General features: G+C 42.1%; 1 protein-coding gene across 1 annotated transcript in view; it reads right to left on the bottom strand.

Moving 5' to 3' along the window:
- Nucleotides 1-6,781: 6,781 nt before the first annotated feature.
- Nucleotides 6,782-14,973, bottom strand: part of CD38 (CD38 molecule) — a gene marked incomplete at its 5' end in the record, with an annotated part of 37,633 nt that continues 29,441 nt past the window's right edge. The window contains 4 exons of the mRNA XM_082603801.1: nt 6,782-7,271; nt 11,223-11,309; nt 11,662-11,754; nt 13,988-14,054. Of these exons, the coding sequence (XP_082459927.1) occupies nt 7,217-7,271; nt 11,223-11,309; nt 11,662-11,754; nt 13,988-14,054 (302 nt within the window). The 3' untranslated portion in view covers nt 6,782-7,216. The remainder of the gene's footprint in view (nt 7,272-11,222; nt 11,310-11,661; nt 11,755-13,987; nt 14,055-14,973) is intronic.

Below are 14,973 nucleotides of genomic sequence, written 5' to 3'. Positions count from 1 at the left end.
GATGGAGAGCTGAGGGGTCGTAGTGGTTTGACTGGTAAATAATGGGGGCTTAATAAAGCTTGATGAACGAATCAATGAATGACTGAATCAATGAACCAATTTTTCCTTTTATTTGTCCCCTCTAGACTATGAGTTCTTCAAGATGAGGACTCAATCTAATTGATCTCTGTATCCCAGGGAGGGCCAGAATTGGTCCCAATCTATGCCTTTAGAATAAAAAGCAACCATTCTAGGGCCCTGCCTTCAGCACTAGGACTAAATTAATTCCATGAATGCCATATATTTCATTTGTCAGAGTAGCTGTCCCAGTTCCTCCCATGCTGTCTCAGCACTTTCCCGCTCTTTTCTTTTTTTTATGATTATTACATTTTAATATATATTAAATATTATTATTTTTTAACATCTTTATTAGAGTATAATTGCTTTACAATGCTGTGTTAGTTTCTGCTGTATAATGAAAGGAATCAGCTATACATATACATATGTCCCCATATCTCCTCCCTCTTGCATCTCCCTCCCACCCTCCCTATCCCACCCCTCTAGGTGGTCACAAAGCCCTGAGCTGATTTCAGTCAAACTCATCACTTTCTTCACTTGTCTTCATTCTGTGGCCGGAAAACTATGTTCCTATTTTAAAATGGGGGTGGGGTGGGGTTGGGGAATACTATTCATTGAAAAAGAAAAAGTAGAAAATAATAGAGGGACTTCCCTGGTGGTGCAGTGGTTAAGAATCCACCTGGCAATGCAGGCGACACAGGTTTGATCCCTGGTCCAGGAAGATCCCACATGCCACGGAACAGCTAAGCCCGTGAGCCACAACTACTGAGCCTGCGCTCTGAAGCCCGTGAGCCACATATACTGAGCCCACGTGCTGCAACTACTGAAGCCTGAGCACCTAGAGCCCATGCTCCGCAACAAGAGCCAAGCTGTGCATGCAGAAGCTCGTGACTTCTGTGGCCCGGGGCCAAAGTCAAAGACTCCCAGCAGCTAAGGGTGACCTGAGACCTAGTGGTTCCCAAGGCGCTTTTCTCCCTCCAGCAGTCAACTTGGATCTGATTATTCTACCCATTCCAGGAAGTTCCCTGGAAGGCAGCTCTGTGGAACTGAACTGGGAGATTTCACAAAGGGAGATTTGTTCTTGCACGAAAGGCTCCAGTTAGCTACCTTATTTCTTCCCAGTCTTACCCTTTTCCAATGCCCTTTCAGTACAATATTCACTGGGAGGGAACTTGTCCTTCCAGCACATTTTTTTTCTTCCAGCACTTTTGTCTTCTGATTTTATTCTAGCAAGGAGAGCTGCCCACCTTTACAGCCACCAGAGTAGTGGGTGGCCGGGAGAGCAGGGGCTTGGATTGGCAATGACGGCGGGGGTTGTTGAACACTGGGTGGGCTTGAAGAATGAAAATTATAGTTCTTAGATTGATGTTTGGGGGGCAGTGGTCATGTTGATACCTTTTGTCAATATCCAGCTTGCAATGGAAGCCAGCTCTTAGTGAAAGGTCTTAGGAGGATCCCTGGTCCAGTCCTCTCAAGTGGGCAAGTATTAACCGTCTAGGATGATTCAAAACTCACCTAGGATGAGAGAGAGTGTGGCTGACCCTGCTGATTGGCAAGAGGGCCATTCCCTACCCTCTTCTCCATTGCCCACTGGGTCACAGGGTCTCAGCTTCCAAACCAAGTAGGCTCGTCAAGCGATTTCCTCCAGAATAAAAACAGGTTCTAACATTTTTTTGAATTTAAAAAAACTAACCTTGATGGTGCTCTATGTGTTATGCACTATTCTGAGAACTGTACATCTATTTTCTCACTTAAAGCTTAAACAACCCAAAGAGATGGGCACAATTATCACCCCCATTTTACAGGTAGAGAAACTGAGCTCTGTTCTAAGCATTTTACATGTGTCAGGCCCTAGCGATCAGACAGATCTGTAAGACCGTCAACGTGAGGTTAGCAGACCTAGGAGGCAGGTGCCATGCTCCGTGTGCTTCCAGCATGTGCCATTCACTTCAGTTATTTCTACTCCCAGAAACAACAATGGCCATGTCTGACAGTGACAAAGCGACAACTGAGTGCCCTTAGGGCAAGAACGACTCCTCTACCTGACCGGTTTGTGGAGTCATTTGGGGTGCTGCTCTTGACTAAGTGGCTTCCAAACTGTTCTCCTGCCCTCCCAGAGAACCTGTCAGCCTCTGAGATTCCCTAGAAAATGTATTTCCAACCAGAGTTGTATTCAGCTGTTGCAGGTGAAGTCACTGGTTGATACATGTGTACAACACGTGTTAGTTTTCTCTTCTCTGCAAGTCTGCATGGTGTATCAAGATTTTAAATGTTGTTTCACACTTACATCCCTTATTAAGAATCACAAATTTCACTATGTCATCACATAGACTCTTGGAAGGTCTCAAGTGAGTTGTTTTTTTTTTTTTTTTTTTTTGCGGTACACGGGCCTCTCACCATTGTGGCCTCTCCCCTTGCGGAGCACAGGCTCCGGACGTGCAGGCTCAGCGGCCATGGCTCACGGGCCCAGCCGCTCCGCGGCATGTGGGATCTTCGCAGACCAGGGCACAAACCCCTGTCCCCTGCATCGGCAGGCGGACTCTCAACCACTGCGCCACCAGGGAAGCCCTCAAGTGAGTTTTCTTAACAGAAAAAAGGTGTGTCATCATGTGATTCTCCAAGCTGAGATTCTTGCTGGAAAGCAAACAGCACTATTTCTTCTTTGATGTCTCCGAGGGCAAAGAGGAATGAGTGAGGGTTTTCAGGTCTTCAACAGACTGTGAGTTTGGACTCCTCTGGGCACCTATTCCCGCCTCCCCCACTCAGGAGACATACCCAGGATGATGATCCATCCTCTCTTCCAGCTGCCCAACTCACCTGACCTTGTGGTGGGATAGGTGAGAGGATGTGTTGCCTTTGGAAGTCCATCTCCAGCTTGTTTAATTCTTCCTCCAAACCCATAGATAATTGTTGCAGGTTTTTTCCCAGCTTCATTGAGGTATGATGGACAAACAAATATATATTTGAGGTATACAATGTGATGTTTTGGTATATGTATACATTATGAAATGATTATCACAAGCTAATTAACATATTCATCATCTCACATAGTTACGTGTGTGTGTGTGTGTGTGTGGTGAAAAAACTTGGGATCTACTCTCTTAGAAAATTTCAAATACACAACACATTATTGTTAACCTTCATCACCATGTTGTACACTAGGTCTCCAGAGCTTATTCATCTCATAACCAAAACTTCACAAACTTCAGATGCTTTGACCAGCATCTCCCAGTTTCCCCCACCCACCAGGCCCTGGTAACCACCATTCTACTTGCTGTTACTATTGATATAAATTTGACTTTCTTAGATTCCACATATAAGTGAGGTCAAGCAGTATTTGCAGACACAATTGTTGTTAAAACAATGATTCCACAAAGTCCTTTATTACTCATTTATTATTTTTACAATATAACTCATTTATATCTGTTATAAATATATTCCAAACTGAAGATTCACAGATGTTAATGAACTTGCTCACTGGGTCACTTGTCTCTTAATCCCACTACCTTGTGTTGTTTGCACTTTGATTAAAGGATGAAAAAAGCAATGTGAACCCATGTGAATCAAGTTCAAGGACAAATGTTGTCAGGGACCAATTCCAACCCTTCTGTGCTTTGTGTGTGTGATCTGAGGGCCAGCCAACCACTGCCTCTCGGGGTAGCAACTGACTCCCTGATGGACTGATAAAAAACACATATTAAAATGATGACTCATGTAGTAAAAATAAATTGCTTCATTATTTTTAAAAAACTGTGAGAAAAATGTTAGGTTAACATTGCATTTATAAAATGTCTCTTAAAGTTATACTCTAGGTTTACTTTAACATTTTACTTCATACAATTTTAATTTGCCATACAGAACATTTATCTATATACATAAGTACTTGCCTTTTAAAAACCCACAAAAACAGAGTCATCCTGTGCAACACAGATTCTACCTGAGATGCTCAAGTCACAGTCTTAGGAGTTGTTCTCAGGAGGAATGGGATGCCAGGAAGTAAGTCAGTGTGGCTCCTGCTGCATCCCTTCCATAGGGGAGTGTGCACTTCTGGGTTGAGCTTGTTTCCAACAAGAGCTAAAATGCACAGAAAACTGTCAAGCCAAAGAAAGAATGTGTTTTGCCAAAATATTCGATATATACTTGGCTTTGTCTGCCAGGTATATAAGAGATGCAGATGTGGCATGAAACAGGTCAACATAATCAGTGACATGGGGCTAAAGAAAGACCCACTGAATGCAGCATCACTGTGGATTGAGAGACAGTGTTTCTTGTAACACAAAAGTGTGTGTACACATACACACACTTATACACACATATGTATGTATGTGTATCCTTTCAAGTATCAGAACTGTATTTGAAAGTGTGCCTCAAATATTATAAAGTCATAAACCATTACAGAAGGAAAATAGAGAGCCTTTAGGAGTTGGAAAAGGGAAATTAGGTTCTGGGTCATTCCCATACTCAGCCTTTGAGTGAGTATGATGGTGGGTACAAGTTGGCATAGTAAGAGGATTTCCTAGAGCAAACAAGAATAAAGTGGGGAGACAGGGCATAGCAGGTTTATGAGTAAAATATGAGGTTCATAAGCAATCAATAATTCAGTAGAGATGCCACTTATAAGAAGAGGGATATGGAGGATCTATTTAGATATGTAGGCCAGAAAGTCCTTAGGACTAGAGGTGCATGGTCAATGGCAAAGGTGCAAAATTGGAACTACAGAGAGAGCGGAGGCAGGGATGAAACATCATGGTAATGAAGATACAAAGGTGTTGCAAGAAGAAAATAGCACCTCAGCCCCCAGCCACCTCCAGGGCTCCTCAGGGCTCTCTGCAGCATCATGTGAAGCCTTGGGACCAGCGTCCTCTTTGGTCTCCACCAGCTTTGACCTTAAACACTTAAATGAGTCTTCTTGGGGGAAGATTCTTGCAAATTGATTTTTACTAAATCCATTTCATCTTTGAAAGGGGACATAAAGAACAAAATTTTCCTAACACAGGGAGCCACTTCATGGGGTATCCTGGTGAACAGGAAGGTACGTTAAAGGATCCAGAACTCAGCAAGCAACCCCAACAATAAGGCAGAGTCTTGAGAAGAAAACAGCCAGGTTACCCAGTGGATTAACAGGGAGCTATTTCTGAAGACATTCTGCAGGTTGGGAGGAGGCAAGCCTGAACCTTAATCAGAACTGGACCCTAGCATCCATTCTCATGTCCAGCCAAGACTACATCCCACAAGGATGTGCCTAAGTGGAGAACAGGCTGTAGTTGTAAGGGCTGCTAAAGGAAACAGGATTGTCAACCAGGGGCAGGCAGAAAGAAGCCAACCTTTGTTGAGTGATTTCTTACATATGAGACGCTATGCTAGACTGTCAATTTTTGTCATCTTTTTCAGTTCTTACCACATTTTGATGAGGGTAAGTTTATAATCCTTATTTAAGTGACAAAGAAGCTGAATTTCAGAGAGGTTAGGTACTTCATTCTAGATCACAGAATGATGCCAAAATATGAACCCAGAAATGTCTGACTCCAAAATTTATGCTGTTTTCAACAAACCTAGTGGGTTTCCTGAAGGATTCTCAAATTAGCTTATTAATTTTTCACTCAATGCCTCTATGTTTTAACCAAAAAAACTAGAAAATCTCCAGATGTTAAAAATTAAGCAACACATTTTGAAATAACAATTAAATCAGAAAATATTTTTAACTAAATGATAATGAAAAGAGACATATGCAAAAATTTTAAGAGCTGCAGCTAAAGCAGCACTCAGAGAAAAATTTATAGTGCTAAAATGTACATATAAGAAAAGAAAGGGCTTCCCTGGTGGCGCAGTGTTTGCGAGTCTGCCTGCCGATGCAGGGGACACGGGTTTGTGCCCCGGTCCGGGAAGATCCCACATGCCATGGAGTGGCTGGGCCCATGAGCCATGGCCGCTGAGCCTGTGCGTCCGGAGCCTGTGCTCCGCAATGGGAGAGGCCACAACAGTGAGAGGTCCGCGTACCACAAAAAAAAAAAAAAAAGAAAAGAAAAGAAAATGTACTGAAAAATCAATGATCTAAACTTCCATCTTAAGAAGCTGAATAAAGAAACCCAAAGAGATTAGAAGGAATATCTATATCTCTAATAATAAAGAGAAAAGCAAAACCCAAATAAGTAGAAAGAGAAAATCAACAAAGTTAAAGGTTGGTTCTTTGAAAGAGTAGTAAAAGTGATAATCCCCAAGCAAGACTAATCAAGAAAAATTCAAGTGAGAAATAAATTGTCACATCAAGAACAAATATATATATTTTAACTGCCTCCTACATAAATAAGACACTGAGAATGAGGAGGAGAAGGAAGAGGAAGAGGTCAAAAAAAGTATCTGTTTTGAAGTCATCCAGAAAATCACATTTCAGATTCTATTGTATTTAATTTAATCCAACATGCATTTATTGGAAGAGAACATAAGGGCTGTCCATCTGGTTTTATCAGTCTAGAAAGAGAGAGCACATGAATTTTGGAGTTGAATAAAGCTGAGTTCAAATTCATTCTCTACCTTGAACTAAATGTATGATTTTGGGAAAAGTATATAAACTCTCTGAAATTCCTTTTTCTCATTTGACAAATGGGGGATAATAATATCAACCTCGTAGGGCTATCGGAAGGATTAGAGGTAAAGCACCAAGATGTGGATAACTTATATCCTACAGAAAATTTTTCCCAACATGACCCATAACCATGGCATTTATAGTGTATCTGTAGGAAGGGTACAAAAATATATCCTAAGACAAGGTCATTCATTTGGAAATGTAACCTTTTCTGAAAAGTCTGGGCATTTACTTTTCTTGACCTGCCAATAAGAGAGGCTCAGAGTGGTCATTCTTCAATGGAAAGGATGTTACCAACATATTAATAACATAAAGCATCATATGAAAGTTAAAATGAAATAATATAAAATTTACACTCTAATTTTATACAATAATTAATTTTTCTTGACTATTTGGAGATCGAAATAAAAATAAAAACTATGCCAATAACATAAGTTATTTTAAGACTTTAGAGAAAAAGGCTCCCATCTCCAGTGTTGATATTATGACAGAGAATTCCCCTGAATCCTCAGCTTTCCACCAGCCTGAGTCGTGCATTTTCATGTATACTGCAGGGCCTCAACCACGCAGACTGGCTCATCTGCAAGATGAATCCTCAGGCTTTTTCACACACTGAAGAAACTTGACAGAGCTATGACGAGAAAGGAAAAAAGGAGATCAAGAGGCAGTACAATACACCTATGGTCAACTCACCAATGAAAGAAGCCCCTTTGTTAACGACAAAACTACGCATGGACAACTTAGCATCCACACAAGTCTCTTTCCTGCAGTGACAACAAGGAGAAAGGTCAAGTCCAAGAGTGAATGACTGAAAGTACAGCCCAATTTAGCTTCATTTCACTTGTAAAGACATAGAAATAAATAACTGGTGTTTGATGATAATATGTGGAGATGAAAATGTCTGGCTCACACAAGTCACAGATACATGCTATGAATGTCAGCTGATAGTCAGGAAGCAGCAGAAGCAGCAACCTAAGAGGAGGGACCTCCATATTTTCTGTTGAGGATTTGCTTTCTCTTCAAAAACTTCCTGAGGAAGTGTTGGGTCTAAGCGTCAGGCAGCAAGAGGTCATAGACTCTCTGGGAGATGGCTGGCGGCCATCAGCAAAAGGACCACAATCCTTGGCACAGAAAGAATCCTAGATAAGTATTAGCAGGTGAATGACTCTTGCTTTCATAAAAATCAAATAACAAAGCAACAGGGTCCAATGGGAGTGGTTAGCACATGGAGGAGAGGGGTGGAGAGCAGGGTAAGTGGTTCCTTAAATTGCAGCTGAATCTGATTTTGCTAAATGTGAGTCAAGAAAGAAAGCGAGAGCCTTAGAAGCAGCTACCAGTACCCCTGGATTTCTAGGATAGGCTATCTCAGGCTCATCTCTAGCCAACTGTCATGACCAGTTGGGTAGAGTGGCTCTAAGTAGAGAGTCAAGCCATCCTCACCAATACAGTGATCTGAGATTCCCCACATGAATACATTCTAGGAGGGAAAAGTATCTTCTTCCTTAAGGAAATAATGCTTCAGAAAAGGAATCTTTAGAGGACTATTTAGGATTTTTGAAGCCACCTTTGCTTTACAGTAAATGAAGAGAATAGGAAGACACTTCTTAATTAGTTTCTCATTTATTGGGAAGTCAATTTTGGTAAAGGAGCAGCGATTGTGCTGTTAAGATAATCTCTTTCCAATAATATATAAATATCCACATCCAATGTTCCAGTAAAATGGACACACTTGTGATATGTTGGATAACACATTGAGGATAGAGACAGAGTACCTTGAAGTAACATAAAAGGAGAAATGCACCTTTAGGGTTTTTTAATATGCCACTAGGGCACACTAGCCAGAAAAAGCATTCTGACTATTTGCTATTTTTAAAGTAATCCAAAAAGTAGTCTTTTAACTCCACTGGTTAAAACATATCTTAAGAAATTCTGGGGACATCCCTTGTGGTGCAATGGTTGGGAATCCGCCCATCAATGCAGGGGACACGGGTTTGATCCCTGGTCCGGGAACATCCTACACACCACAGAGCAACTAAGCCCGTGTGCCACAACTACTGAGCCTGCGCTCTAGAGCCCATGAGCCACAACTACTGAAGCCCGCATGCCTAGAGCCCATGCTCTGCAACAAGAGAAACCACCACAGTGAGAAGCCCACGCAAAGAGAGAGCCCGTGCACAGCAATGAAGACCCAATGCAGACAAAAATTTTAAAAAGAAAAAAAAAAAAAAGAAAATCTGTGTGTGTGTATGGAAAAAATGACTTTAAGGATATACAGCCATATGTTAATCGTGCTTGTCTCTGAGTAGTGGGATTTATTAAAAGGTAATAGAATCAGTAGAAGGTCTAATCCATGTAAATGTAATTACAATTCTGTTTGCTTATTAAAAAAATCACACTGAAACAGCGGGACAAATTTGGCTAAATTGGAAAGTATGTTTGGGATGGAGTGATTTAAACTACAGTCTACATCTATATCCATGACATTCACTTTGGGCTCCCCTAGAGACAAGCAGCTTGCAAAGCCACAGAACTCTCAGACACAACAAGGGCTCCTGGTAATTCAAGGAGGCATGCCGAGTATATCATGACCTCATGGTTGGAGAAAAACAACAGTGATTTCAAATATGATCCCCAAGTTTAAGGTCACATGAGCTGGTGGTCTGAGTGACAGGTGCTGGCTTACAAATCACTTCTTCCTAGGTGGGCCACTATTCAAGTCCAGGTGGGAAGGTATGCTTAATTATTCTTCCGAGGTGGAGAATGAATGAGCTTACCCAGAGCCTGCAGTTTGGGCCATTCATTAAAAAATGGGGAATGCTTAATGTAAGAAAAGAGATAAAAGAGTGTTGGGGATGACTCATCTACATTTCCCAATCTTGTCCTAGGTTTTAGCATCCCATTTTCTCAATGCAAAGTATCTTTGAGTAACTTAACCTGGTCAGATATTTGCCATGTTTCTTTTATAGTTGTTCCTTTGTTCTGTTTGTTTTCCCATCTAACTGCTGTATAAGGCTTCTGTTATTTTCTGGCAGTTTCCAGAGAGAAGCCAGCTGACTGACGGGGAATTCAGGTCATTTGAGAGACAAAGGCCTCAGTGAATGTTCTTTGAATCTGTCCTTCTGTTTTTCTGACATGGTTGGTGGGAAAGGGAGGTGATAGGGAAGTGATGGGAAAAGTATCCTAACATTTCAGCTTCTACATTCTTTTTTATTTTTATTTTTTTTATTAGTTTCTGCTTTATAACAAAGTGAATCAGTCATACATATACATCTGTTCCCACATCCCTTCCCTCATGCATCTCCCTCCCTCCCACCCTCCCCATCCCACCCCTCCAGGCGGTCACAAAGCACCCAGCTGATCTCCCTGTGCTCTGCGGCTGCTTCCCACTATCTATCTACCTTACGTTTGGTAGTGTATATATGTCCATGCCTCTCTTTCGCTTTGTCACAGCTTACCCTTCCCCCTCCCCATATCCTCAAGTCCATTCTCAAGTAGGTCTGTGTCTTTATTCCCGTTTTACCCCTAGGTTCTTCATGACATTTTTTTTTAAATTCCATATATATGTGTTAGCATACGGTATTTGTCTTTCTCTTTCTGACTTACTTCACTCTGTATGACAGACTCTAGGTCAATCCCATTACTAGGCATATACCCTGAGAAAACCATAATTCAAAAAGAGACATGTACCAAAATGTTCATTGCAGCTCTATTCACAATAGTCCGGAGATGGAAACAACCTAAGTGTCCATCATCGGATGAATGGATAAAGAAGATGTGGCACATATATACAATGGAATATTACTCAGCCATAAAAAGAAACGAAACTGAGCTATTTATAATGAGGTGGATAGACTCAGCTTCTACATTCTTTAAGAAAAGTTTTCTCTCTGCATCTGTCTTGTTCCAAGCTATCACATATGGGAAAATTTCCAAAGATGCTTTTAGCAAAGATCCCTGTCTATATTAAGTATTGGCCACAACTTCTTAAAAATAGTGAGGGGAGAGGGGTCCCAGTTTTGATAACAGAGTTGCAGGTGAGTTTAAAAATATATACCTATCTGTAATTTAAACTTTTCTCCAATAAACATGTATTACTGGTCAGTAATTTTTTTTTTAATTTTACATTTTTTCATTGGAAAATGATAAAGCTTGGTAAACTGCCATTTGGCAACTTACCAAGTGTTAGGCATCTACACTGAGACCCAACTAAAGAAACCTCACCTGCAAAATTATGCCAAGTCACAAGGATTTTATAAATCCTTTGCATATGGCAAAACGTGCTTCTACTCCTCTGAAAGCTAGGAGTTCTGGGTCAGGCCTCTCATGTGGGAAAACAGGAAAGATGCCCTCAAAGTTTGGGTCAGGTTTACAGGAAAATAACTGCTTGAGTCAGGTGTGGAAGGAAGAGGAAGAGGAGGGAAGGTGGACAGCAGAAGGCAACTGGCTGGAAACACCTTCTGGGCTGAGCTGGGGGAAGAGCAGAGTTCACCATAGGTCACCACCCAGATCACCATCAAGGCCCAAGTTAAGATGCCTGTGGATAACAAGACAGCCATTTCTTCTTCAAGAAGACATCAATTACCTGTAGTTATCCTGGCAAGTAAATTTGATATTCCTTTGCTTTATAATCCACCTCAGATCATTTATGGAGGAACCCGAGCATGAGTCACTGGGAAAAAAAGAAGAAAGTGTTAAAATAACAAGAGCTCACAAACATTTCCTGAGTCTCTTGGTTTCTTCCAGGTAGCAGGCCCTGGTCAAAGCCCTGGGGTAAAGAGGTGAAGCAGAGGTAGCTTCTAAGAGCTCACAGGTCAGCAAGGGAGCCAAAGGTGTGAACTAGGTAGATACCTACCATGGAAATAAAATTAAGGGACTGTTGGAATGGGATAAATGTAGAGTAAGGCCCCATTCATTTCCTGAGCCAGTCCTTTCTCAATGCATTTCTGTGACTGTGGATTCTTTCATGGACTGATTCCTGAAATAACCCTGAGAATATATGGGTACAAGGTAGTAACATATACCTGGGAAATTTTCCAAGGTCATGGATCACCCAAGCCTGTAGCGTATGAACCTTCATTGGATTCAAGTTATGGACTTCCACACGTCCAAAAGTGCTAAGATGGAAGAGACAAAGAACATTGTTAACCCCAGACTAAATTTTTCAGGCATCGACAGCCCCTGTGGAAAGCCAGCAGGTGGGGTGCCATTGGTTAGAGCTTACCCTTTAGATGTGATCCATGGTTTGCATTAAAATCAGGCATCTTTACTCATTCAGTGTGACCCTAAATGAGTAAGATTCTTAAAAGAAGATTCTTAATCTGTACATTGATGCTGATTCTTTAAGTACTTGCTATTCCAAGAGTGAGCCTTAGACCAACGTAATGAGCTCATTAGACCGGCAGAATCTCTGCCCACCACCACCTGCTGAATCAGAACCTGCAGCCGAACAATCGCCAAGTGACTTACTCACTCTCTGAGTTTGAGAAGCACATAGTTGAAAGACCCCGATGTCCTGCTCTAACCCCAGCCTTAAACTCTCCCCATCAGTCTCTACCACTCCTGTTACAAGTACCCTAATATCAGATTACAAAATTCTGGAATGTTAACACTTGTACCCAAAAGCCTACAAGGTTGGGGTCAGAAGAAGACAGAAGGATGAATGCTTCTTGGTGGAATTAAACATTAAAAGAAGAGAGAAGGAAAATTAATTTGGAGCACGTGGAGTGCCTGGGGCACATTAATATATGCTCCCTCCTCTCAATCAGACTTATCCAGGGAAAGACTGAAGAAGAGAGACTGGAAAGGTAATCAACGTGGTAAAAACTGTAAGTACGGAAGGGGGTTAGAGAAGGAAGGCATGAGTGTGACCAGAGTCAGTGGTTAAAGGAGTGGATGTAGAATCTAGAAAAATGGTACAGATAAACTTATTTGCAAAGCCAAAATAAAGTCACAGAAGTAGAGAACAAACTTATGGTTACCAAGCGGGGGAAGGTGGGGTGGGACGAACTGGGAGATTGGGACTGACATATATACACTACTATGTATAAAATAGATAACTGATGAGAACCTACTGTATAACACAGGGAACTCTACTCAGTGCTCTGTGGTAACCTAAATGGGAAGGAAATCTAAAAAAGAGTGGGTATATTTATATGTATAACTGATTCACTTTGCTGTACAGCAGAAACTAACACAACATTGTAAAGCAACTATACTGTAATAAAAATTAATTTAAAATATGGGATTTCCCTAGTAGCACAGTGGTTAAGAATCTGCCTGCCAATGCAGGGGACACGGGTTCGAGCCCTGGTCCGGGAAGATCCTACATGCCGTGGAGCAACAAAGCCCGTGTGCCACAACTACTGAGCCTGCACTCTAGAGCCCGCAAGCCACAGCTACTGAGCCCGCATGCCACTACTACTGAGCCTGCGTTCCACTACTACTGAAGGCTGCATGCCTAGAGCCCGTGCTCCGCAACAAGAGAAGCCACTGAAATGAGAAGCACGTGCACCACAATGAAGAGTAGCCCCCCGCTCACTGCAACTAGGGAAAGCTCATGCAGCAACGAAGACCCAACACAGTCAAAAATAAATGAAGTAATTTTTAAAAATTAATAAAAAAATAAAAAACAAAGGAGAGGACAATAACTGATACTCATCCAGCACTTTCTCTGTCAGGCACACGGCTCAGCATTTTTCATACATTATCCCAGTTAATCTTCATATCACCATCACCTCCTCAGGTACATACATACTACAGGGGCCCTGCTAAGGTCACATAGGTAAGATGTCATGACTTCTGGAGTCCCCGCTTTTAACCACTATAATAAACCGCTGACTCTGTCTGCAAAGAGGTAATGAAGGTCAAACGCCCAGCAGAGCTCCTGCTGTTCCCAATAGTAGACTTACTGCTGACTTGGAATTCATACCATCCAGGGAGGAGAGAGGAGTCGGGCAGATCTTCATGGATGGTTAGACTTTAGACAGTCAGAAGGAAGGAGGGGCCAAGTCATATGGGGGAGCAGTGTGAACAAAGGTGGAAAATGGGCAGGATGGAGTGTCATGGGAGAGAGAGCTGAGAAGATTATAGCAGGCGTTGTAAAGCCAAGAGGAGGAGCTGGACACGTGCAAAGATCATTAGGACTTTTGGAGGATTTTAAACAATGGAGAAACCAGACAAAAGTGTTGACTTAGAAAAACAAACCTCTCCATAGAATACAAACATTTTACCTTTTTTAGCCCGGATTCAGTACTGACCTTCAACATGAAAAGCATGTTCTTCTAAAGATGAAGTAGCCAATAGGAGATTGTGCTAACCCTTACAAATAGGATGCAAAGAAATAAGTACCTGTTTCTATTAAAGGCGTTACTGATGGATCCATTGAGCACCACCTGGACCACACCACAGGCATTTTCTGCAAACATAAAAACAAAAACACCATTCCTCAGCATGCAAACTTAAGTGCCACGCCCCAGCAGTTCCTTCCCAAACAGCTCTTAGCATCATCTGGTGAAGGAGGAATGGCCTGTATGGCTCTAGCTTGGTCAGGCCAGATCTGTGTAATTTTCATCCCAAGCCATTGGAGGGATTATGCTTCCCATGAGAGTTTTCTGGAAGCAGTTGCTCCAATCTGTGTCTGAACAATGAAGTTCAACATCATCACTGCTAAATTGGTGGTTCAGAAGGTGGAAGTCCAGGGGCCTCCCTGGCAGTCCAGGGGTTAAGACTCAGTGCTTCCAATGCAGTGGGTGTGGGTTCGATCCCTGGTCAGGGAATTAAGATCCTACATGCCGCGCAGTGTGGCCAAAAAAAAGAAAGAAAAAAAAAAAGGTGGATGTCCAGATGAGTAAGAGCAACATAATCATGGAAGGAGGAAGGTAAAAGCACTTTCTTAGGGCCATTCACTGTAGACACTGCACATTTCATTTAGTGGGAGCAGAGTAGACACTTAAGGAGTAAAAGAAATGAAAAAAGAAAATGCCAAGAAAAATGAAACTGTGGAGAGATGGTGACACTGAAGCCTGCAAAGGCATAAAGAGAAATGGGGAATGGATGAGTGGATATTTTTGAGTAAGGGGTTTTATTCTGCTGGAATCTTCCCTAGGCACTGGGGAAAACAAGATGAACAAAATTAAGCCATATACTTGTTTCCTCCAGGAGGCCCATCCAGATTCCTGGGACTAGCTCAGGTCTCCTTCACATATTATACAACTATACCGCATTGTGAGGTCGAGCTTAACGTGGGGTTAGCCACCGGTACTGAGAGTTCTGTGAGAGCTGTGAGCCTGGCTGTCCCGCTCGCCACTGCAGTGCTGGACACTCACACCTAGGGC

The sequence above is a fragment of the Mesoplodon mirus genome, assembly GCF_964341445.2.
Source record: "Mesoplodon mirus genome assembly, chromosome: 2".
Lineage (NCBI taxonomy): Eukaryota > Metazoa > Chordata > Mammalia > Artiodactyla > Ziphiidae > Mesoplodon > Mesoplodon mirus.
Note: the sequence above shows the minus strand (reverse complement) of the source record. Positions and strands in the feature narration are given on the sequence as shown.